Genomic DNA, 26,111 nt, shown 5'->3' on the forward strand with positions numbered 1-26,111 from the left:
AATATTGCCCCTCTGGACACTCTTGTACCTCTCCCCTCTCACCTTAAACCTATGCCCTCTAGTTTTAGACTCCCCTACTTTTGGGAAAAAATATTGACTAGCTGATCTGTGCCCCTCATTATTTTATAGACCTCTATAAGATCACCCTTCAGCCTCCTACGCTCCAGAGAAAAAATCCCAGTCTATCCAGCCTTTCCTTATAACTCAATCCGTCAAGTCCTGGGAGCATCCTAGTAAATCTCTGCACTTTCTAGTTTAATAATATCCTTTCTATAATAGGGTGACCAAAATTGCACACAGTATTCCAAGTGTGGCCTTACCAATGTCTTGTACAACTTCAACAAGACGTCCCAACTCCTGTATTCAATGTTCTGATCGATGAAACCAAGCATGCTGAATGCCATGCCTTCTTCACCACTGTCCACCTGTGACTCCACTTTCAAGGAGCTATGACATGTACCCCTAGATCTTTGTTCTGTAACTCTCCCCAATGCCCTACCATTAGCTGAGCAAGTCCTGCCCTGGTTCAATCTACCAAAATGCATCACCTTGCATTTGTCTCAACTAAACTCCACCTGCCATTCGTCAGCCCACTGGCCCAATTGATCAAGATCAAATTGCAATTGGAGATAACTTTCTTCACTGTCCACTATGCCACCAATTTTGGTGTCATCTGCATACTTACTAACCATGCCTCCTATATTCTCATCCAAATCATTAATATAAATGACGAATAACAGTGGACCCAGCACTGATCCCTGAGGCACACCACTGGTCACAGGCCTCCAGTTTGAACAACAACCCTCCGAAGCCAATTTTGTATCCATTTAGATACCTCACCCTGGATCCCATGAGATTTAATCTTGTGCAACAACCTACTCTGCGGTACCTTGTCAAAATGATATGTTTCTTGAGCTCTACTGATCATTATCTTTGTTTCTCACTGCTACTTATAACTGGTCTTTATTTTGCTTTGTGATCTTTACAACTTAAATTAGATATATTGTAGCCACTATTGTCAAAGGCCAGAAAGTGTCTAGAGGAACCACGTGGCAACAGCAGAGTCACAGCCAAAAATCACTGTCTTTTGTTCTTTTTTAAAAAAAATGGTAGTTATGATCTGAAATTATTGTGCTGGATATTAGTCCAGAAGATTGTAAAGGAGGTGCTATTCCTTGAATTTTCATGGCGATTCATTTGGAACAGTGTAGGAGGGAGATCAGTCCTTGAATTTTCATTAGTGTAGGAGGGAGATCAGAGTTCCTATGAGTTGAGGTGAGAGCACTGTTCTACAGTAATGTGCACTTATTCTTGACTGACTCATTCTTCAGATAAGCAGACATGGCTCTTTCTTCCTGGTGCTGCCAGTGAACCTGTAGAGAATGTTCTCAACCATCACTTCCTCTTTTTTGTCAGTTTTTTTTTTACTTGGACGAAACAACCATCTTTCTTCCCCACACCCTGCCTTAGCTTAATGTCTTTTGGCTTGTTTCTATTTTGTCACGTAGTCCGAATAGTTTCATTTATTTAAAATTCTCATTTGTTTGCAAACTGATTAGTTTGTTTTAAGCAGTGTCTGCAGATAGACCGCAAGCTGAATCTATTTTTTTAGTGTACTAATCTATTTTGGGGGCTCCAAATTTCTTTAAAGTCCGTGGATCCCAGGAACATGGTGCAAATATCTTTCCATTAATGCAATGGGAGTCTCAATCACAATTGCAATGTGTAGGAGGACACCATTCAGCCCATGTCTGCACTGGTTCTATACAATTCATTTAAAGCCTTTTCCCTGCCTTCTCCCCATAACTCTGCAAATTCCTTTTCCATTCCTTTTTTTTTTACATGTCAATTGAACCTGTCTGCACCATGATCTTAGGTGTTGTATTGCAGGCCTTAACCACTGTATGATGTTTTTTGTGGTCCAAAGCCCCTCATGATTTTGAATAATTTCTATCGAGTGTCTCCTACATCTTTTTCTTCAAGGCACTTCTCCAGCCTATCTTAATGTTGTGAATTTTGGACAGATGGCATTCTGTCCAATGCCTCCACATCTTTCCTAAAGATAAGTGTTCAGATCTGGGTGTGGTACTCCAACTGAAGCCAACTTAGTGTTTTGTATAGATTCAACATCTCTTCCTTGCTCTTTTACTTTATGCCCCTAATAATACTCGAGATTCTATGTTTTATTAACTGTTCTCTTGACCTGCCCTGCCACCTTTTTTATGTGCATGTACTCCAGGTCCCTCCTCTTAAGCCCCTGTAGAATAATGTTGTCTCCCATGTTCCTCCTACCAAAATGAATCCCTTCACATTTCTCTGCATTGACTGTGGAGGAATCCTAAAGATGCACTGGGAACACCCCTCGGAACTTCACAGGTAAGGTTTGCACAGCAATTGCCTGGAAATGTGCACTGCTGGGAATTGTCTGAAAAATGTAGCTAAATCACAAATTTCAGATGGCTCCAACAGGGTTACACCAAATAGTTACTCAGAAAAAGTTGAATTAAAACCCTTTTCTAACAGACCCAGACCAAACCACCATGTGATTTACCCCACCCACAAGGAACTCTTCTCTCCTGACTTGGAAGAGAAATTGCACAAGTGATGTTTGCCACTCCAAGGAAGTTACAAAAGGTTAAAAGTTCATTTATTAGTCACGTAGGCTAACATTAACACTGCGATGAAGCTACTGTGAAAATCCCCTAGTTGGCACACTCCAGTGCCTGTTTGGGTACACTGAATTTGGAATGACCAATGCACCTAACCAGCACACCTTTGGAGTGTGGGAGGAAACCCACGCAGGCACGGAGAACATGCAGACTCTGCACAGACAGCCAGGTATCAAACCTAGGTCCCTGGTGCTGTGAAGCAGCAGTGCTTGCCACTGTGCTGCCCCTCTTTGTTTCCAGTCACTTGGCCAGTCTAGTGTCCATGTTGCTTTTGTCCCCTTTTATTCCATGAACTATAACTTGTTCCCCCTGTCCTTTACACTAATATCCCATTTTATAAGTCCCCTGTTATAATTTTTGCATCTCTAATTTCCTTGCAAGTTTATTCCTCTGCATTCTTCCCACTAGTTGGTGGCCTACAGGCAGCATTAAACAATTGAATTGTACCTTTAGCCAAACAGATTCTGTCCTCAATTTTCAGCACTGCAATGTTCTCCTTTAATCGATATTGCCACCTTTCCACCTTTCTCCCTTTTGCTACCTTTCTGAACACCTGTGTAACCAGGAATTTTAGCACCCAGACCTGCCCTCCTCTTAAACCAGTTTATAGCCACAGCATTAGCATTTCCATATGGCAATCTTTGCCTTAACTCACGGTCTTATTTGCTCCAATCTGTGCATTTGCATTCATCTACAGTAATCCTAATTTAGTCCATAATCATAGAAACCCTACAGTACAGAAAAAGGCCATTCAGCCCATCGAGTCTGCACTGGCCACAATCCCACCCAGGCCCTACCCCCATATTCCTACATATTTACCCACTAATCCCTCTATCCTACGCATCTCGGGACACTAAGGGCAATTTTAGCATAGCCAATCAACCTAACCCGCACACCTTTGGACTGTGGGAGGAAACCGGAGCACCTGGAGGAAACCCACGCAGTCACGAGACGAATGTGCAAACTCCACACAGACAGTGACCCAAGCCAGGAATCAAACCCAGGTCCCTGGAGCTGTGAAGCAACAGTGCTAACCACTGTGCTACCGTGCCGCCCTTTACTTTCTCCCTTACTATGACCCCTACCTATTTTTCCATTTCTAGTGCTATCAACTCCTTCTGTGCACCTTGGTATTCCTCTATCTCTTGATTCCAACTTCCCTACCAAGTTAGTTTAAACCCTCCAATAGTAAGGAACACAGTCCCAACTCTTTCAGTTCAACCCCTTCAGCCTGTACAGGTCCCAGCTCTCCCAGGAATCTAAAGCCCCTTCCCCGCACCATCTTTCCAAACATGTCTGCTTTATCCTCTGGCTTCTATATACTCTGTGCCTTGCAGCTACTCAGTGACCCTGGCTCAGGAAGGCAAAACCATCCTGTGTTCATGCCTGCAATGTCTATTCCCTTATCACCTATCACTGGGTCTTGTATCTTAGGCCCACGTCCATGACCTGCTCAGTCAATGTTCATTCTTGGCTCAGTGCTTTGGATTTTCCACAATGACCATGGAAATAATTTTGCATAAGAGATTGTAGAAATGTAACCAACACTTTGCAAGCCGTATTGTATTCATCATAGCCTCCCACAGCATAAAATCTTAAAATAAAGCAGCACCAAATGAGGCCACCTGAAGCATTGTCTGCGTCAACTCTGTTAAGCAATCTAGATGATCTCTCTCCCCACATCCCTGCAATGTTTTTTGAGTATATATCCAATTCCATTATGAAAGCTACTATTGAATTTGTTTTGCCACTATCTGACATGAAGCTATTTGTTGCCTATCAGCTGTAAGTCTATAAAACTGCAAAATTCCCATCCATACATATGCCTTCTGCAATGCCAATATTAACACCACCCACAAACCACAGCAGCAGGTTTAAGTCCTGCTTCAGATTTGTGTAAATGAGGAGTTTTTCTCTGTTCCTGCCAATTCTCCATGTATTTGTCCATTTGCAGCAGATCCCATCACCATGTTTTGTACACAATAAATAGGGGCCCATTTTTCCCTGTCCATAGTCTCCTTTGGCTCCTGCTTTTGCCAATTATTTTGATTGGGTATGGAGGAAATGTCTGCTAGTTGAAGCAAAGTGCTGTCAGGGAGGGAATTTGCTGGGCCCAAATCCTGCAATTCCCTCCCTAACAGCACTATGGCTTTACCTACATCTCGGACTGCAGTGGAACAAGAACACCACCACCTTGAAGGGCAGCTAGGGATATGCAATAAGCCCACATTCCATAACTGAATTTTTTTTTTAAAAAAAGCATTGTATGGTCTGAGATAAGACTAAAGGTTGTGTAGCCTATTTCTATTTGGCCCAAGTGCTCCATGCTGGGGTTTTATGTCTACATGACCTCTTGGTACATCCCAGTCTTATTCTTCTGAGGAGAAAAGAATCCCAAACAGCTCAGCCTTAACTGATGGCCATAACCTCAGTTTTAGTGCTATTCTTGTACATCTCTTCTAAACCTCCAGCATCTTCCATATCCATATAAAATGAGAATAGTTCACAATAGATATCTGTCTCAATGGGAACTGGGTCCATTTCCTTTCAAGCTCCTGAACCTGTACTTGTCCTTTTTAGAATCCTTGCTGGTGATTGTGAGACTAGATTTAAACCAGTCTCTTAGCCGACTGTTTCTAAACAGTTTCTTTTTGGGAAATGAGACATTTTGTATGATCCAGGATTGCTGACTTTTTCATGAGATCAAGGCTGATCTGATTTGTGTCCTCAATCCCACTTGCCTGCCCCCATAACCCTTGACCCTGTATCTAACTTGTCTTGAATATATTCAATAACCCATATCTCACCCCCTCATCTGGAGAGGAGAATTCCAAAGGTTAACAACCCTTGAAGAAATATCTCATCTGTCTTAAATGGCCCCTTATTTTTAATGTGCCCTCTGGTTCTAGATTTGAGTATTGACCCTGTCAATCCCCCTCAGAATTTCAGATCACCTCATTTTATCTGGGATAGGCTCAATCTTTCCTCAAAAGACAATCCCTTCATCCCAGGAATTGGTCAAGTGAACCTTCTCTGAACTGCTTCCAATACAATTGTAGCCCTCCAAGGTGACCAAAACAACACAGTACTCCAGGTATGATCTCACCAATACCTTGTCCAGTTGTGACGAGACTTCCCTACTTTTATACTCTTCCCCTTGCAATAAAGGCCAAAATTTCATTTGCCTTCCTAATTGCTTACTGTACCTGTTTAACTTTGATTTTCATGCACAAGGGCTCCTAGATTTCTCACTGCACTATTCTGTAGTTTCTCTTCAATTGAATAATATTCTGCATTTCAATTCTTCCTGCTTCAAGTGGGCAGCCCTTATTACATTTTACTCCATCTGCTTTTTGCCCATAATCCCTTTGCAAACTTTGTATCTGCAAATTTACCCATCTTCCTATCATATTGGCTACAATGGTATGTCCCTTCATCCAAGTTTATTAATATAGATTGTAAATAGTTGATCTCTGGATTGTAGTTGTAATTTGCAAACCTAAAAGTGATTACTTATCCCAACTGTTTCCTTTTCATTAGCTGATCCTTTTACTCATGCTAATATTTCACCCCAACGCCACATACTCTTGTGCAATGTGGCACCTCATCAAATGTCTTTTTAAAATCCAAATTTACTAGTTCCCCTTGTTATAATCCTTGAGGAACTTTAAACTTGTCAAACATACCTTCCCTCATAAACCATGTTGATTCTGTCTAATGGCATCTCAAGAAACTGAGGCCTTGCCAGATTTTGGGTTCGGCAGGTTGGGTGGGTCAGAGGTCTCTGAGCATGAGAACAGACTGGCATGTGATGCCACAAGCCAAATTGTCCAAGTATGTTTTACTTTTAGAATGTGTCATGAAACATGGACAGCTGGATTTGAGATGACTGAGTTTTGTAAACACCCTGCTACTATCTCTTGAATGGATTCTAATTTTTGGTGGAAGTTAAATTCTTTGTACTTGGCTGTCTAACCCCTGATGTTGGTGGGATGTCTTCTCTTTCTCTCTCTTCTCTCCCCCCCCCCCCCCCCCCCCAAAATCCCTGTATATTATTTTTTTGTATGCAGCATACCACTGTCCTGGAGTTGAGTGAAAGGGCTTGGAAGGCCTTTCTGTTGAAAATATTCTCAATTTAAATCTATTCTTTTTGCTTCAGTATTTCTGCTCAGAGTAACTTTGCAGTCGGTGCAGTAGTGAATGCCACGTTTGGTTCAATCACAGAGTTAACCTTCTACATAACTGCCCTGATCAAAGGTAGCCACAAGGGAAACAAGTGCTATGAAGAAGTGGTGAAAAGTGCTCTGACTGGAACTTTGCTGGGATGTGTCCTCTTTATCCCGGTGAGTTGTCATTTTAGCTTTCTCTTCTGTGAGCTAGGAAATGTCACTGCTGGGTTTGAAATCTCCAGTTTATTGACTCATCTGAAAGACGTCAGTTCCAACAGTGCAGCACTCCCTCTGTGCTGCATTTGAAGTGTCTGTTAATTTTTGTGCTCAAGCCCTAGTGAGACTTGAACCCAGAATCTTGTGACTGAGGCAAGGGTGCTACCAATTGCATCACAGCTAATGCCCAAATGTATCCCCAATACTCTTTATGCTGCAAAATTTGTGAATGTTTCTTCACTAAGCAGTGGGGAAACGAATGCACTTCAGCATTTCCAGGATTTTAAAAAAAACTATGCTTTCGTAATTGTGGTAAAATTGCCTAAGAGCAGAAACTGTTTGTCCATAGGGTATTTCCATGGTGATTGGAGGATGCAAACATCAGGAGCAGAGGTTCAATAGCCGGTCAGCTGGTGTCAGTTCAGCACTGCTCTTTATATCAGTAGGAGGTAGGTGGCAAGACTTGAGAAATGTCTCACAATTTAAAAAAATGTTCTCAAATGCCAACAAGATCCTGCATTTATGTTGAAGATTGGGGTGGCACAGTGGTTAGCACTGCCTCACAGTGCCAGGGACCCGGATTCAATTCCGGCCTCAGGTTACTGTGTGTGGAATTTACACATTCTTCCTGTGTCTGCATGGGTTTCCTCTGGGTGCTCCAGTTTCCTCCCAGTCCAAAGGTGTGCGGGTTAGGTTGATTGGTCCCTTAGTGTCAGGGGATTAGTAGGGTAAATATGTGGGGTTACAGGAATAGGGCCTGGGCGGGATGTGGTCAGTGCAGACTCAATGGGCTGAATGGCCTCCTTCTGCACTGTAGGGATTCTATGATCTCTCTGGCTGTAGTAAGTGATGGCTATCTTCATTTGAGTAGAAGAATAAGGCCATTTTAAAGGCGAATCCTGAACTGATTTCAAATTTTAAATGATCCAGTTTTGGGGGGGGAGAGCAAAAGTTTGTTTAGAATTTCCATGGGGCTCGTGGGGGGGGGGGGAGAGCTCAAGATTGTCCTATTTAGGATATTTCCACCAGGGAAACAGAATCTGGGATTTGGTCCTGATGCCCACTTAAGTAGAAACATGCGACCATTGTCTTAGCAAGTGTGTATTAACCATGGAATCCCTGTTTGAAATGTGTACCTGTCTTCAGGAAAAGTCCCTTTTCAAAATCTGACACTGGTTGCGGACAAGTCAGGGCCATTTTGTAGTGTGGGACTGAGTTTATGAAGCCGCACGGCCTCTTATTTAACTGAAGTTGAGGGTGGGGTGGTGTGGGGGAGGGGGGTGCGGCACAGGGAGATGCTGTCATTGTGGCCATAATGGACTCTTCTAGTCTGAGATGCTGTTTTTGCTCATTTTGTAGGGGTGTTTGCACCAACGCTCTTTTCCAAAGTTTATGGAAGCCTAATATGTCAAGGTTGCACCAACTCAACACAGAATGAATCTGGTCCTTTTGAGTGCAGTGACTGTCACTTCAGTGGGGTATGGATTTAATCTTTTTAATTAAAGCTTCATTTGAAACCTGCTGTCTTTGATTAAGTGGATGGAAAAACTAATGTACAAACCAGAAATAATCTGGGTACAGTCCCTGCTTCAATGGCTTGAGTATAATTTTAGCCAGAGTTTACTGCTCCTGATCTCTGATCTGTTGGCCTTTTGCCTAGAGGCAAGGCCTTGCTGTGATGGTTGGACATTGAGCCTACTGAGCCAGACATGGTTGGCTACTGAAGAGACTCAATGTTTTACTGCACTTGGCAATGCTCAGTGCCTGGGATCAGTAGAGCTTTTACCTTGGGTAGAGGGGCAAAGGTGATGAGATAGGGAGGGAAGTCAGTGGCAGTTTTTTTCATGTGGATGGACCATCTCCATCCATTTACCTAATATACTTTATCAGGGTGCATATGTTTTCTGAACAGACCACTTCATACAAAGTCCATGATCATCTTGAACCTCTGGTTGCTTGACCCCATTTCCTGTGATCATTGTCCTGTTGCTGCAGACCCTACTGATCCTGGCCACTGGGTGTCAGTATATAGAGGATGAATCAAGTGCTGATCCTGGGCACTAACTATTAAACTCCAGATTGTGTAGTTGCCTTTGACAAACAGCTTGTGTTTTCATTACCACCATTGAAGCTTATTAATATCACCAGTAAGTGAAGATTAGGTTTCTGACTGAAGAGAACCTCTGTTTTAATTGGGAAATTTTGAATCTGCTGCTTGAGTGACTTGAACCAACCCATTTAAAGTTGATATAGAACTGGGGTTGGCAATGCAGAAAGATCCCACTGATAGCAGTGAATATCCAGCTAATGGGTTGTAGTAATGTTGGTTAAAGGACAAATATTGACCAGGGCATTGGAGATTTTCCTGTTCTCCCACGGATTTTTCATGCCTACCTGAGGGGCATTTGGGATTGTGGTTTAACATCTCATTTGGTCATGAGATGTGGACACTGTTGGCAGTGCCTGCATTTACTGCCCATTAGTAATTCCCTTGAGAACTTCTGACACTGTAGTACTGCACTGGAATAGATTATAAATTCTAGTCTCTAGAGTGGGTCTTGAACCTGTACAGCCTTCTGACTCAAAGGCAAGAATGTGACCAGTGAGGGCCAAGACACATCACTGCATATAATGTTCCTTTTGAAGTTTCTCTACTCACCCCACTGCACCTTTTAGCTACAAAAGAAATTAGTTAATGGAGATTTTGTTTTCCAAAGCTTTAATGAAGGATTGTATGTTTAACAGCGGCATCAATATTTGTCTTGAGCATCTCTCGTACCTCTTAGATGGGGGAAATGAGGTTTCAATTGTTCCTCCAGCTTTTTTTGGGGGGGGGGGGGTGGAGGGTGTATTTATCGTTCTCATTGGACATTAATGTAACTAAGAAAAGTAAACTCTGATCCTCCGCGATAGTGCAGAATGCATCTTCCTGGGAGCATGGCTGGGAGTCTGCAGTTACAGTCCACGTGCTGTGTGGACTACATCCTATCTTGAAAGTGATTTATCTGTCTCTCGCTGCTTCAATGTAGCTGCACTTGCCTCTCCCTCATTTTTTTGTTAAAATATCTTTTCCACTTTTCTTTCCCTTCCTCACAGCTGCAGAGCACTTTGTTTCACAATCACATCCAGTAAGTACATGGTTTTATTCAATCTTTGGGTTCTTATTTCACTCCTGCCCTGGTACAACATTGAGTGGGCAAGCATGTGCTGAATGAGCACTCCTGTTCTGCGTAAATGCGCGCTGTATGCAAACTGATGAGAAAATGCAGAAATAATGGTAAATATAGTGACTGTTGGAACAATTATGTTGAACACTGCTGTGATGGGATAGTGAGATTTGCTATGCACTTTATGCAGAGTGTCACTGAAGCATATCCAAGGTCACCTTTTCCATAAACTGATTCTGATGTCTTTCCTGTAGACCACTTATCTACACAGTTTCAATACTTCTCCCTGCATCGTATGTGATTGGGCTTATCTTTTCTCTGAAGACGCACAACCATATCTACGATATTCACATTAGTGACCGCCACGGTAAGTGACATTTTCCCAGCCTCTTAGTTGTCTATTAAAGTAACCTGTTTGCAGCAGGTGTAAAACATCCTGTCCTAACCTCCCCACATCAGTCTGTTCCCTGCCCCTTGCAGTAGAATGTTGGTGAGTCTGCAATTGCCCAATGTCCCTTTCTCATTCAGTAATTCTCATCTGCTGTAGCTGAAATAGAATTTACATTTTAACTATTTTTAATCTAATTTCTTGTAGAAATTCCAGTTTAGGAGGAGGAGTGCAGAAGGAGGCAATTTCAGCCCGTTGTCTGTACCAGCTGACAAGTAGCCACCCACCCCAATCCCACTTTCTAACTTTTGATCAGTAGCCTTATAGGTTACTACTACAAGGGCATATCCAATTACTTTTTAAATGTTTTGAAGGTTTCTGCCTCTACTTTCAGGCAGTAAGTTTTAGATCTTACCCTCTTGGGTAAAAAGATTTCCCCTAAATCTCCAACCTCTGATACTAAAATCTGTGTCCTCTGATTATGGGCCCCTGAACTAAGGTGAATAGTCTTTCAGATTTTATACACTTCAATCAGGTCTCCCCTTGGCTGCATTTTTTCAAGGAAGAAAATCCTAGCCTATCCAATCCTTCGTCAACTATTCTCCTGGTTATGTCCTCGAATCTCTAGTGCAATTGTCTATGCTAGTGTGGTGACCAAACTGCATGTGATACTTTAGATGTGACCTGGCCAGTGTTTTACTAGTTCCAACATCACCTCCCTGCTCTATATTCTATGCCTTGGCCAATAAAGGCAAGTATCCCATTATGCCTCTTGATCTTGTTAATCTGAGAAACTATTTCCTGATATTAGAACCATTAGAAAATTACAGCTCAGAAACAGGTCTTTTGGACCACCTTGTCTGTGCCGAGCCATTTTTTGCCTAGTCCCACTGACCTGCACTTGGACCATATCCCTCCACACCCCTCTCATCCATGAACCCGTCCAAGTTTTTAAATGTTAAAAGCATTTACCACTTTATCCGGCAGCTCATTCCCCACACCCACCACTCTCTACGTGAAGAAGCCCCCCCTAATATTCCCTTTAAACTTTTCTCCTTTCACCCTTAGCCCATGCCCTCTGGTTTATTTTCTCCCCTAGCCTCTGGAAAAAGCCTGCTTGCATTCACCCATCAAAATCTTATACACCTTGATCAAATCTCCCCTCATTCTTCTACGCTCCAGGGAATAAAGTTCCAACCTATTCAATCTCTCTCTAACTCAGTTTCTCAAGTCCTGGCAACATCCTTGTGAACCTTCTCTGCACTCTTTCAACCTTATTTACATCCTTCCTGTAACTAGGTGACCAAAACTGTACCCAATACTCCAAATTCGGCCTCACCGATGCCTTATAACCTTACCATAACACTCCAACTTTTATACTCGATACTCCGATTTATAAAGGACAATGTACCAAAGGCACTCTTTACGACCCTATCCACCTGTGACGTCACTTTTGGGGAATTCTGTACCTGTATTCCCAGATCCCTCTGTTCAACTGCACTCTTCAGAGTCCTACCATTTACCCTGTGCATTCTTTGGTTTGTCCTTCCAAAGTGCAATATCTCTCACTTGTCTGCGTTAAATTCCACTTGCCATTTTTCAGTCCATTTTTCTAGTTGGTCCAAATCCCTCTGCAAGCTTTGACAACCTTCCTCACTGTTCACTACACCTCCAATCTTTGTATCATCAGCAAATTTGCTGATCCAATTTACCACATCATCCAGATCATTGATATAGATGACAAACAACAATGGACCCAACACCGATCCCTGCGGCACACCACTAGTCACAGGCCTCCACTCAGAGAAGCAATCCTCCACAACCACTCTCTGGCTTCTTCCATTGAGCCAGTGTCTAGTCCAATTTACTACCTCCCCATGTATACCCAGCGACTGAACCTTCCTAACTAACCTCCCATGAGGTACCTTGTCAAAGGCCTTGCTGAAATCCAGGTAGACAACAGCCACCGCCTTCCCTTCATCCACTTTCCTGGTAACCTCCTCGAAAAACTCTAATAGACTGGTCAAACATGACCTACCACGCACAAAGCCATGTTGACTCTCCCTAATAAGTCCCTGTCTATCCGAATATTTGTAGATCCTATCCCTTATCACACCTTCCAATAACTTGCCCACCACCGACGTCAAACTTACTGGCCTATAATTTCCCGGATTTCTTTTGGAATCTTTTTTAAACAACGCAACAACATGAGCCACCCTCCAATCATCCGGCACCTCCCCTGTGAATACTGACATTTTAAATATGTCTGCCAGGGCCCCTGCAAGTTCAACACTAGCTTCCCTCTAGGTCTGTGGGAGTACCCTGTCCGGTCCTGGGGATTTATCCTCTGATTTGCCTCAAGACAGCAAGCACCTCCTCCCCTTTAATCTGTAAAGGTTCCATGACCTCTCTACCTGTTTGCCCTATTTCCGTAGACTCCATGCCCGTTTCCTCAGTAAATACGGATGCAAAAAAACATTTGGTATCTCCCCCATCTCTTTTGGTTCCATACAGTCTACCACTCTGGTCTTCAAGAGGACCAATTTTATCCCTCACTATCCTTTTGCTCCTAACATACCTATAGAAGCTCTTTGGATTTTCCTTCACTTTGTCTGCCAAAGCAAACTCATGTTGTCTTTTAGTCCTCCTGATTTCCCTCTTAAGTAGCTTCTTGCACTTTTTATACTCCTCGAGCATCTGATGTGTTTCTTGCTGCCTGTACATTTTGTACAACTCTCTCTCCCTCTTAATGTGTTACAATCTCCCTCGAGAACCAAGGTTCCTTATTCCCATTTACTTTGCCTTTAATCCTGCCAGGAACATACAAACTCTGCACACTCAATTTCTCCTTTGAAGGCCTCCCACTTTCCATTTACAGCCTTATCGGAGAACAGCCTGTGCCAATCCACACTGCCCAGATTCCTTCTCATTTCATCAAATTTGGCCTTTTTCCAGTTCAGAACTTCAACCCGAGGACCAGATCTATCCTTATCCATGATCGGGTTGAAACTAATGGCATTATGATCACTGGATCCAATCCCTCACACTCTCATCCATCACCTGCCCTAACTCATTTCCCAATAGGAGATCCAATATCGCATCCTCTCTAGTTCCTCCATATACTGATGTAGAAAATTCTCCTGAACACATTTTACAAACTCTACCCTGTCTAAACCTTTAACAGTATGCGAGTCCCAATCTACATGTGGGAAATTAAAATCCCCTACTATCACAACTTTGTTTCTTGCAGTTGTCAGCTATCTCTCTGCTGATTTGCTCCTCCAATTCTTGCTGACTATTGGGTGGTCTACAATACAACCCCATTAATGTGGTCATACCTTTCCTGTTTCTCAGCTCCACCCATAGGGCCTCTGTAGACAAGCTCCCTAATCTATCCTGCCTGAGTACTGCTGTAACATTTTCCCTGACCAACAATGCCACCCCCCCCACCTTTTATCCCTCTGCCTCTATCCTGCCTGAAACATTGGAACCCTGGAACATTAAGCTGCCAGTCCTGCCCCTCCTGTAGCCAAGTTTCACTAATGGCTATAATGTCATATTTCCATGTGTCTATCCACACCTTCAGCTCATCTGCCTTCCCCACAATACTCCTGGCATTGAAATAGACACACCTCAAAAGGTTATTTCCACCACACTCAACCCTTCATTTGTGATTTTGCTTGAACTAACCTGCCTTTTTACCCCTGCTCCACTATCTGCTCTGGCACTCTGGTTCCCATCCCCCTGCAAATCTAGTTTAAATGCTCCCCAATAACACTAGCAAATCTCCCTGCGAGTATATTGGTCCCCTTGTAGTTTAGGTGTAACCTGTCTCTCTTGTACAGGTCCCACCTGCCCCAGAAGAGGTCCCAATGATCCAAGAATCAGAAACCCTGCCCCCTACACCAGTTCCTCAACCACGTGTTCATCTGCCCAAGCATCCTACTCCTGCCCTCTGGCACGTGGTACAGGTAGAAATCCTGAGATTACTACCCTCGGGGTCCTGCTTTTTAACTTCCTTCCAAGCTCTTTGTACTCTTTAGGACCTCTTCACTCTTCCTACCTACGTCATTTGTACTGATGTGTACCACGACATCTGGCTGATCACCTTCCCACTTTAGAACGCTGTGCACACGATCAGAGACATCCTGACCTTGGCACCCGGGAGGCAACAAACCATGCGGGAGTCTCTGTCCTGACCACCGAACCTCCTGTCCGTACCTCTGACCATTGAGTCCCCGATCACTACTGCTCTCCTCTTCCTCCCACCCTTTTGCGCTGTAGAACCAGACTCCATATCAGAGTTCTGGCTGTCGCAGCTTGTCCCAGGTAAAGCATCTCCCACAATATCCAATTCGGTATACCTTTTGTGGAGGGGTGTGGCCACAGGGGAACCCTGCTCTGCCTGTCCTTTCGCATTTCCATTTCCTCTCACAGTAACCCAATTTCCTGTGCTCTGCTGCTTAGGTGTAACTATCTCCCTAAAGCTACTGTCTATATACTTCTCATTCTCCCAAATTAGATGGAGGTCATCAAGCTCCTTCTCCCAGTTCCCTAACACGCTTTGCTTGCAGCTGGATGCATCTTTTGCAGGTGGTGTTGTCAGGGATACCAGAGGTCTCCCTGATCTCCCACTCTCACATCCTGCCAGAGGAGCATTCCAACATCTTGCCTGGCATTCTTTTTTTACTCTTTGGGGGGGGGGGGGGGTCGCCAAAGCCCTTCAGCCCTCACTCTGCTACCTGCTCACTCTGCCGCCTGCTCTCAACGCTGCCTGCTGGATAGTGCGGCCTGCTTTTTAAACCTCCCGCACGCTTAAAAAAAAACTACAAAACAAAAACCTTCCCAGGTCACCCTGCAGTCTGCCTACTTCTGTTTTTCCCATAAAACTACTAGACTAAGAAATCCCGTGAAAAAGTAAGTAAAATAAAGCCAATCTCTTACCTTTTCACTCTAGCCACCAGTCACTCCTCTCTTGCTCCGGTCAAACAATATTGAAAACCTATTTTATCAATCTTAGCAATTTCTGACAATGTCTTTTTAGTTGACTCCTGGAACTACTTGCTGGTTTGCATGATCAGCCTTGAAGGGACAGGCCAGGTTAGCAAACATGTTTCAAGTGAGCTGTAGACAAATATGGCACTCGGTAAATTAATCTATTGTAACCCCCCTCTGGCAGTTTAAAGAAAAACTAACCACCATGCACCCTTGGATTCCTCCTAATTCTCAGATGAGGGAAGCATCTCCACTTGCAATATCCAAAAACCCAACTTCAGAAATGATTCTCTGGTGAGGATGTGTGAATTGCAGCTGGTGCAGAGATGGAACTGTAAACTTCCTACTTCAAATGGTTCTTCAGCTCACTGTACATTGAATTGAAGCCAAGAACCCACTTCCTGACTATTCTGCTGGTCTTCAATAGCAAACTCGAGCAATCTTGTATATGTTCTGTACCCAACATTAGTCACACTATATTTTCAGACTGAAGGACCCCTGCAATGGTGTTGCATGCCATCTTGGATGCTAGGGAAATGCTTGTTAAATGCCTCTTTGCCAATTGTAGCTAGCTTGATTTTTGCCCCATCATTTGTTTAAATGCCCCTGAGTTTATCCCCAGTATTATGACCTCTGCCTGTGCACCTGCATACCTTCAATTTTTTCCTTACTCTTTCCTTGTTATGGAAGACTGACGATGCACAACTTGATCCAACTTGGACTAGCATAAAATGATACAGGACAGAAAGAAGCTACTTGGCCTATTGTGCACATGTAGGCTCTTGGATAGTTATCCAATTAGTCCCACTCGCCACAAGGATATTTGCTGGTGTCAGACTAACATGCAGCTTCTCAGTTTCAGGACACAGTCACAATGTTGTCATTCACTGGTCACGATGGAGAGCTGTGGTGCTACTCATTGTAGCCACTGTTTTCATGTCTGCCTGCGCTGAATTGGTGTCTGAACACATTAGCCCCTTGCTGTCAAACTCTGCAATCTCATCGGTAAGTCACTCTGCTATTCTGTCAGTAGTACCATGTGTTTTTTTTAAACATCTGCACTAATGGGCAAGATGAACAGGATTAATAACTTGGGTCTTGAGGGATAGCTGAGTCTTGTAGGTTGATCCTGTCTCTGCAGAGTTGGTTTGCTATATGTAAGCAATTCTGTATCTGCTAATTCTATAACTGGCTCACTGTGTTCTTGGTATGGGTCTGTTTGACTTCTAGAATCATGCAACACTGAAACCATTGGTCCATCAAAGCTGTTCTAATAGTACCATTCCCTGCTCTTCTTGAAGTCATGCAAATCTCAACTAATCTATCAATATCCCTTTTTGAAAGTTGCTGTTGAATCTTTTTCCACCACTGTTTTTCAAGGTAGCGTTCCAGACTTGGATGCTAGAATGATCGGTAGCACATTCAAAACGACTTGTTCATGTGATTTAATAAGAGATCACAAACCTGTTGCAGGAAGTTTTTTTCAAAATCATTTGATGTCTCAGCTGCTTGTAGAGTTTGCAGATGTACCAAGGTGTTATCAAACACCCACCTTCACTGACAGGATGTAGGAATTGCTGGCTAAGCCAGCATTTATTGCTGATCTGTAATAGCACTGTACACGGACTACAAGGGCAATTAGGAAGGGAGTTCCAGGATTTTGACAGCAGCAGTGAAGGACATCACAAGAAGTCTTCTGGAATGGGAGAGGGACACAGTAGCTTCTGAGGGGGCAAGGGACCAGCTGGAACCAAGTTCTGGTAAGGGATGGTGTGGTGCTGGGGAAGTTCAGAAATGGCAATAGAGCGTGGATGGCCCTAGCTGGGGATTTAGATTGGTTTTCTTGGAGGGGCCAAGGTGGGTATGTGTGCAGATCTATGAATCAACTGAAATTTGAGGAAAAATACTGTTCCTGAAAGTTAAATAGATGAAGGTAGAATTGGGATGATTGTGTACAATGGAAGGTTTGGGTGCTGGATTGGTCCCTGTTTGTTCTACAACTTGTGCTTTTGGGCTGGAAAGGGCAGAAATTAATCTAGTGACTGCTTTATTCTAATTGCTTCCCTCTTGTGTTTTATACTCTCCAAAACAGTACTTTCTCGGTGTAACTGTCTTGGCAATGGTCCCTGAGCTTCCTGAGATTGTAAATGGAATCCAGTTTGCACTGCAAAATAACATCAGCCTCAGGTATGTTACTCCTAATTGAGGGGCAAAGAAACACACAATGTGTCACTCTGTTCTTCAACTTTGTGAACTGGCCTGTCTGTGGATTATTTGCTATTCATCCATCTTGATCTGTCTCCTCAGCCTGGAAGTTGGGAGTTCCATTGCTGTACAAGTATGTATGCTGCAAATCCCAATTCTGGTACTCTTCTCAGTCATTTATGTAAGTATTTAACTCCTATCCGCAAGGTTGCCACTGATGGTGCGGGGATGGGAGGGAAACTGGCTTTAATGCAAGTGTGGGGGAGGGCAAACCAGTGGGAAACGTTTGTACAAAAGGATGAAGTATATTGAAGGGACATAGTCTAGGAAAGAGTATTAGCAGTGGAATTTTGAACAACTTTTATCTTGTGTAGGGTCTAGCTTGGAGCTGACTTACCACAGGGATGGTATTGCTCAGGTTGGCATGTGGCCCCCAAATTGGAACCCTAAGTGAGGTGTTTAGGGCTGGCGGAAGAAGCCAGAACAGGAGTTAGTGCTGGTGGCACTGGAACCAACAGTGTAGTGGCAGAAGTAGGCCACCAGACCATGAATGGTTCATTGTGTCAGATACATTTGATATTGAGTTGGGAGGCAGTGAACCATGGTTAGTCATCAAGGAAGGTCCTGGCGCTGCAGACAGGATGAAAATTGGATTTTGAGCAGAGGATGGTCTCAAATATTGTGGTCACTGGACTAAGGAAGGGGTGCTGCAGAGTCGGAAATTGATTGTAGATTGAGTACAAGGTGAGGGAGTGGAAGTTGAGTTGGGGCCTTTAGTAGTTCAGTGACTTGTTGGGAGAGTTCATGTACTGGAAGAAAAGCTTCAAAGGATTGATCAGTTTTTTTCCTATTGGTGCCAGTGTCCATTCCTTTTGGCAATGGATGACAAAACTAGCAAGAAATCTAAAAACAGACAATGAAAACTTCCAAGCGTGTGTAAATATAAATATGAAAGGGAAAGTAGCTGAACTGAGTGTGGGTCTCTTGAAGTGAAATTGGAGAAATTGATAATGGGGAAGCAATGAAATGCAGAGACTTTGTGAAGAGAGAACATCATAGATTCAGAAAGCATCCCAAGGAAAGTCAAAGCAAGGAGCAAAACAAAGGGAGGAACTTAAAACAATCACATGATGAGAAAGGGCTAGCTCGGGGTGGTGCAGTGGTGAGCACTGCTATCTCAGTGCCAGGGACCTGGGTTCAATTCCTGGCTTGGGTCACTGGAGACTCTGCGTTCTCCGTGTCTGCATGGGTTTCCTTCAGGTGCTCCAGAACTAGATGGCACAATTTTAAAACAAATTAGGGGATCTCCTATTTAAGACTGAGCTGAGAAGGGTCAGTTTTCAGAATTCTCTCCCAGAGAGCAGTGGGGGCTGGGCCATTTGAGTATATTCAAGGCAGAGATTAAATCTTCAGGTGAGTAAAGGGTATGGGGAACAAACTGGGATGGTGCTAAGTCTGCAGTCAGATTAGTCATGATCTTGTAGGTTTGAGGAGCAGAATGGCTGCTCCTGTTTCTCATGGTCTTCTGGCACTCTTCAACACTGTACTCAATCTGGCTCAGCAGGTTGCACTGAACTGACAACTTTGTGGAAAAGGCTTGTATTTAGCTGCAAGGCCCTGATTAAGACTGAATACAAAAATGATCTCGACCACCCATGTACTGACCGTGGTGCCATTTGCTTTTTGTTTAGCCTGTAGGGTTTAATCTGCTGTTCAGTGACCTCCATCTTTGGGCATCAATATTCAGTGTCATCTTAATGAACTATATCTTCATGGATGGGAAGTGTGATTATTTTCAAGGTAAGTTGACTTTCTTTCAATGAGCTGTATGGAAGAATAAAACACTTTGTGGGAAATCAGTATGGTACAAAAAGTAATGCAGATATCACACCTGGCAGAGGGGCAATGAATTGTTTACTTGTGTGTCTGTGCAAGTAATGTAATTGGATGTTTGGCCAAAGGTCTTTGTATTTAGCCCTTTATTCTGTCCCTGAAACTTGGGGTACCTGCTTCATTTGCAGTCTGAACAATAACTGTCCAACCACTTAATGATTTGTATTTATCTAGCACAGACCCACCTTTCTTCAGAAATTGAAATATTTTTGAAGAGTAGCTGCTGTTGTGAATTGGGGAATATAGCAGCCAGTATAAGCACAGCTAGCTCCAAGATGTTTTAGGATGGAGATGAGGAGACATTTCTTCACCCAGAGTGGCAAGCCTGTGGAATTCGCACCACAAAGCAGTTGAGGCCAAAACATGTGTTTTCAAGGAGTTGGATATAGCTCTGAGGCAAAGGGAATCAGAGGATATGGGGGAAAAGGTGCCATCAGGCTATTGAGTTGGATGATCAGCCATGATCATGAATGGTGCAGCAGGCTTGAAGGACCAGATGGTCTCAGTGGACAATCCTTTTCAAAGTAATGCTGGATGAGGGATAAATATTGACCAGGACTGGTAAAAATTCCTCTGCTGTTCTTCAGCAGTGGACCTTATTTACAACCATATGTGGACAGGCAAGAGCTTTGCATTTAATCTGAAAAAGGGCATGTGTGAAAATGCTGTACTTCCTCAGTAATGCATGTGAGCATCAGGCTAGATATTGGGTTTTGTGCTGTGGTCTAAGGAAATGAGGTTGAGGTAAAATGGAACGCTACCACTTGGAAGTTCCCCTCCGAGCCACTCACCATCCGAACTTGGAAATATATCACCATTCCTTCACTGTTGCTGGGTTAAAATCCAGGAGTTCCCTCCCTCAACAGCATTGGTGGTTTACCTACACCACATGGACTGCAGTGGTTCAAGAAGGCAGCTCACCACCTTGAGGGCAATTAGATAGGCAATGAACGCTGACCTAGCCAACAAAGCCCACATCCCTTGAATGAATTTAAAGTCACTTCCCAAGAATTGGTACCTCCTTTATGTCTGAGGATAAATCAGCTCTCACAAGCTGCTGCAATTGCCATGTCTGAATAACTTGTTATCCTGAATTATCTACATCCTATAATAAAATGTTGTGACTTGGGTACATAAGAAATGAGTGAACGCAGCCCTTTATTGTCACAACCTTTCTTCACTCCTCCATTCCTCTTTCCCAAACCAAGATCCCTATCCAATCTGCTCCCACAGTCATTGGATGAAGGTCTTGCATGAGCAGGCAATCTTGACCCAGTTTCTAATGAGCATGATCCCATGTCACCAAGCTGGCAGTTTGACAAGGAACCACAGTCAATGTGCAGTAATGCTGTGTTAAACACTGTGCTGTGAGTCAAAACTGTCTGAAATGGGAATGTATTTCATTTCCTAGCACTCCTCTGGAGCACAGCTTCAGATTGATACAAGAACCAAAGAAGAGAACTTTTCATTCTGTGATAAGTTACGATCTGGAATGCACTACCTGAAAGGGTGCTGGAAGTGGTTTCGATAACTGAAAAGTAATTGGTTATTCTTGCAAAGTGAGAATTTGCAGTAATGGAGATTGGAAAAGAACTAAATTCTAGCCTTTGAAAGATGGGCAAATTGCTGCTTCCTGGTATTAACATTAATTATATGGTCATGTCATTTACTGCTTTTGGGATGTTGCTGTGGGCAAATTAGTTACCTTTAATTTAATTAGATTTGTCACTTGGAAGGTCTGCATTTATTGCCCTTGGTGATGGTGAGTTGCCACAAACTGCTGCAAATCTGTGGATTATGGTTTGAGGTGGATTTGATGCAAGTGGCTTGCTTGACCATTTGAGGGAAGTTAAGATTCGGCTACATTGCTGTGGGTCTATTCACCACAGGCCACACTGGTTAAGGATGGCAGGTTTCCTTCCCTGAGGGACATCAATAAGCCAATATGGTTTATTAGTTTCATCACCATTTAGATGCTAGCCTTTTACAGATATAATTATCTGAATTTAAATTCCCCAATATGTTTGGTGGACTGAATTTGCATTTCAGATTATTAATCCAGGCCTCTAGATCATTAATCCTGTAAAATAGCCACTGCAACCAGTTGCCACACTTAAAATATTAAGTGTTTTGAAATGTCCTGAGCTCTTATCCTTTCCTAGCTTGGATGCACCTGGCCACAATGTCCCTCAGCTCTGAGAATCGATTTGTTTCAATGGGCATCATTTTGTATTTTAAAGGAAGTTAAACTTGTAGGATTGAAGATGAGTTGAGCCCTTTGCCCTTGACTGTGGGGCCTTAGATTTGAATCACTTGTATTCTGAAACTTGTTCAGTCCAGATCCAGTTGATGTACTTGAGGCTTATGTGAAATCTGATTGAGGTGGGAGTTGGTTTTGAGGCAAGAGCCTGTGATACTGTGCCTTTAAGAAATGTATTTTCTATCATGTTTCTTGTTTAAAGTCAGCTTCAAGGTGTTTGACTGGGGAAAACAGGAAGCTCCATATTGAGAATGCAGGATAATCGATTTTAGCTAATGGTGTGTTTGTCTAAAGAGTTAATGCATTTGTGTTTACTTGGGATTTTACTAGAGATTTGATTAGGTTGATAAGATGTGTGCTAATGGGAGGAGCTAAGCTTGCAGGAAAACTCATTTGTTTAAAATGAGCAGCTACTGCCTGGTTCTGAAAGAAGCAAGAGATGTCTTTTTCTCTGGATGCTGCTGTTTGGGACTCAGACATGTTTCTGTTCTCTCCCCCCCCCCCCCCCCCCCCCCCACCCGAGGTGTTCAAAAAGCTCTAAGTTCAAGCATGAAGGTCTGTGTTGCTGATACGAAAGAGACATTTTAAGTCAATAAGAGGAATATTGCTTGAATTGGAATTTGTAAGGACAGATTGACAGTCATATCATATTTAAGCATTGTTCAAATGTTGAGCGAATTCATTTGTTAAACTGTGCTGTTAAAGTTTTGATAAAAGCTTCCCAGTTTCAGTAGAATTGTCTGGTGTGAAACGTCATATCATAATTGCCAAATATAACAGTTGGGGTCTAGTCTAACTTAATATACCTCTTTGGGGTTTCTGATCTCTACCCTAACAAGTCCCAGTAACAATGGAACTGAACAGAACTTCCCCCATGCAAAACTTCTTGAAAGTGAGGGGGCATGGGATCCAAGGGGCTGTTGCCTTGTGGATCCAGAACTGGCTTGCCTGCAGAAGGCAGAGTGGTTGTAGATGGGTCTTTTTCTGAATGGAGGTTGGTCACCAGTGGAGTGCCCCAGGGATCTGTACTGGGACCCTTGCTGTTTGTCATTTTCATAAATGACCTGGATGAGGAAGTGGAGGGATGGGTTGGTAAGTTAGCTGACGACACGAGGGTTGGTGGTGTTGTGGATAGGTTGGAGGGATGTCAGAAGCTGCAGCATGACTTCGATAGGATGCAAGACTGGGCAGAGAAGTGATAGATGGACTTCAACCCAGATAAATGTGTAGTGGTCCATTTTGGCAGGTCAAATGGGATGAAGGAGTATAATATCAAGGGTAAGACTCTTAGCAGTGTAGAGGATTGGAAGGACCTTTGGGTCGGGGTCCATAGGACTCTCAAATTGGCTTCGCAGGTAGAGGAGGTGGTTAAGAAGGCGTATGGTGTGCTGGCCTTCATTAATCGAGGGATTGAGTTTAGGAGTTGGGAGATAATGATGCAGCTTTATAAGACCCTCGTCAGACCCCACTTGGAGTACTGTGCTCAGTTCTGGTCGCCTCATTACAGGAGGGATATGGAAATGATTGAAAGGGTGCAGAGAAGATTTACAAGGATGTTGCCTGGATTGGTTGGCATGCCTTATGAGAATAGGCTGAGGGAGCTCAGTCTTTTCTCCTTGGAGAGATGAAGGATGAGAGGTGACCTGATAGAGGTGTACAAGATGTTGAGAGGTATAGATCGGGTGGATTCTCGGAGGCTTTTTCCCAGGGCTGAAATGGCTGCTACGAGAGGACACCGGTTTAAGGTGCTGGGGAGTAGGTACTGAGGAGATGTCAGGGGTAAGTTTTTCACTCGGGGTGGTGGTGGGTGAGTGGAATCGGCTGCTGTCAGTGGTGGTGGAGGCAAACTTGATGGGGTCTTTTAGAGACTTCTGAATGAGTACATGGGACTTAATAGGATTGAGGGTTATAGGTAAGCCTATATATAAGCCTAGGTAGGTAGGGACATGACTGGTGCAACTTGTGGGCCGAAGGGCCTGTTTGTGCTGTATTTTTTCTATGTTCTAACTTGCATAGCATTCACAGTGCAGAAACTGGCCATTCAACTCACCGTCTGTATTTCAGATGCTTTGTGCTACAGTCAGGTGCTGAGGGCAGCCAATCTTCTATTTTCAGCAAAGAATGTTCTTTGCCATATTTTAAATCCTGACACTGATTTTTGTTTCCGCAGGCACAGCACTGGTGGTAGTCTACCTCATTATCATGTCCATGTACTTCTTTGCTCCATCTCCAAGTGGATGCTAAAATTGAATCACTGAACTCTCTCTACATGGGTAATTTGAAAGCTCTAGAATAGTTACTGGCAGTCAGTAAGTCTGCGGATTCGTCAAGGAAAAAATCCAACCATCGTTCAAGAGTGGGAGCTAATGTTGTGAACTGAACTCCATAGTGCTGGGAAGTAGTGACTGAATACCACTTTGTACAATTTGCAAATCTCCTGTCTTATGGTGATTCAGCTCTCCTACCATCAGTCAACTTTCTTCAACCTGAGGCCTAATATCACATTCTGCATCCAGGAGGAGAGGACAGCGGAGTTTGGCTTCTCGCTTCAGAGATTTCATTTTGGAAGAGGTTCTGTAAGGTGATACTGCACTGAAGCAATGCTGACCCTACATACTTCCAAGATTTGCATCCTTGTCTGAGGACTAACAGTTTGATCTTTGATCTAAATATGATTTTCTTTGATTTGGAAAAAATGAATTTGTACTAAAACTCCAGTTAGGAATATCTGAAGGAAGCAGTGACTTCCTTGCTATATTAACTTAATACAGATGTATAGTGTTGGAGGGACTGCAAGTGGGTGAAATGTATTTATAGGGTAAATCAATTGTTTAAAATAAAATTTTTACTGTATCTCCATTTATAACCTTAAGTTTGACTCTAGTGCTGGAGGAATTAAAATAGCTGCCCTCTTGAATGCTGTAACAATAGAAATCTCAGCAAGAGGAGAATCTGCCAAGGATCCTGCTCTTTAATGTCATTCAATGCTGCCTCTCTGGTCATATATTCAGCAAAAGGTCTCTAACTAGGTTCATGATGTCTAGGCTTTTTTTTTCTCTCCACTGCTTTTAAGCTTCACATGATGGAATCTTATGGATGATCTGCTGCAATTTCACAGGTTGTTTTCCATGGTTTGAATCTGCTGGGAGACTGGACACCAGTGTCTTGAAGAGATCAGTGCGACCTTGTTAGTTTACTTTTCAATGGTGACCTTTTAGAAGCAGGTATTTGGGGGAATGATCCACAAGTTTGCATTCAGTACCAAGGTATGAGTTTTGGGACTGAAACAAATCTGTTCAACTGTTTTATTTGCTAATTGTCACTTCTGTATGCGGGCAGATCAAATGCTGAAGTACTTTTACCCTAAACTGGACTGAAGTCAATGGGGTAAGAGACTGAGATGATTTAATGCAGCATTTCTAAAGATTCATGACCAGTCAACATGGTACTAGAGTGTAATTGTGGGAAAATTCATTCAAAACTATGCTTAACCATTTTCCCTTGTGAGAGTTTAGTTAAATCTTTGTCCAGTTTTGACCACCTGATAGAGGCTCAAACAGGTGCAAAAGCTGAATTTGTAAAAGAACAGTTGCTCATTGGGCCTGCACAATTTGTAGTGATTTGAGGTTCTAAGTGAGTGAAGGGATTTCATTGTGTTTATAATCCAGTTATTGTAACTGGATAGGGGACAGGGCCAGGGGCTTGTGCTTTCAACTTGCAGAAGTATATTGTCTGTGGAAAAGGCTGCTGGCCTGTGACAAACACTACCTTCAGGAGAGTTGAACCTGTTTGACTGTGCTGGTGATCAGCTTGTATAGGATGTTTCTACAGCCTGTAATGTAAATCTGGTTTGATCTTGATCTAGAAGTTGAGAAAATCAGCATGATCTTGATTGAATCCCCTGTGTAACTTTGTATTGATGATGAATATAGTTGGCAAACAGGCCCAGACCTGGAGGAAGGGTGACTGTTACATGAGGTATTAGGGAGCTTATGGTGCCAAGTAGTATTATCGCTTGACTGTTAATTCAAACTCAGCTAATACTCTGGGGACCTGTGTTTGAATCCTGCTATGTATTTGAATCTTTTCCTTGTTGTAAGTTCTGGAAAATCCTGAATGGTCTGTACTTTGGGTCCTTTTCAAATTGGC

The 26,111-nt window shown here is 43.1% G+C and overlaps 1 protein-coding gene across 2 annotated transcripts in view; it reads left to right on the forward strand.

Annotated features, from left to right (window-relative positions):
- Positions 1 to 24,945, forward strand: part of cax1 (cation/H+ exchanger protein 1) — a 49,891-nt gene extending 24,946 nt beyond the window's left edge. The window contains exons 10-19 of one of the 2 annotated variants that reach the window (XM_078235793.1): positions 6,829 to 7,012; positions 7,404 to 7,503; positions 8,414 to 8,532; positions 10,151 to 10,182; positions 10,476 to 10,588; positions 16,461 to 16,609; positions 17,697 to 17,791; positions 17,912 to 17,990; positions 19,501 to 19,609; positions 24,133 to 24,945. In XM_078235793.1, the coding sequence (XP_078091919.1) occupies positions 6,829 to 7,012; positions 7,404 to 7,503; positions 8,414 to 8,532; positions 10,151 to 10,182; positions 10,476 to 10,588; positions 16,461 to 16,609; positions 17,697 to 17,791; positions 17,912 to 17,990; positions 19,501 to 19,609; positions 24,133 to 24,206 (1,054 nt within the window). In that variant the 3' untranslated portion in view covers positions 24,207 to 24,945. The remainder of the gene's footprint in view (positions 1 to 6,828; positions 7,013 to 7,403; positions 7,504 to 8,413; positions 8,533 to 10,150; positions 10,183 to 10,475; positions 10,589 to 16,460; positions 16,610 to 17,696; positions 17,792 to 17,911; positions 17,991 to 19,500; positions 19,610 to 24,132) is intronic. The other variant, XM_078235794.1, reaches the window with a different exon arrangement.
- The last annotated feature ends 1,166 nt before the right edge of the window (positions 24,946 to 26,111 follow it).

The sequence above is a fragment of the Mustelus asterias genome, chromosome 19 (assembly GCF_964213995.1).
Source record: "Mustelus asterias chromosome 19, sMusAst1.hap1.1, whole genome shotgun sequence".
Classification (NCBI taxonomy): Eukaryota; Metazoa; Chordata; class Chondrichthyes; order Carcharhiniformes; family Triakidae; genus Mustelus; species Mustelus asterias.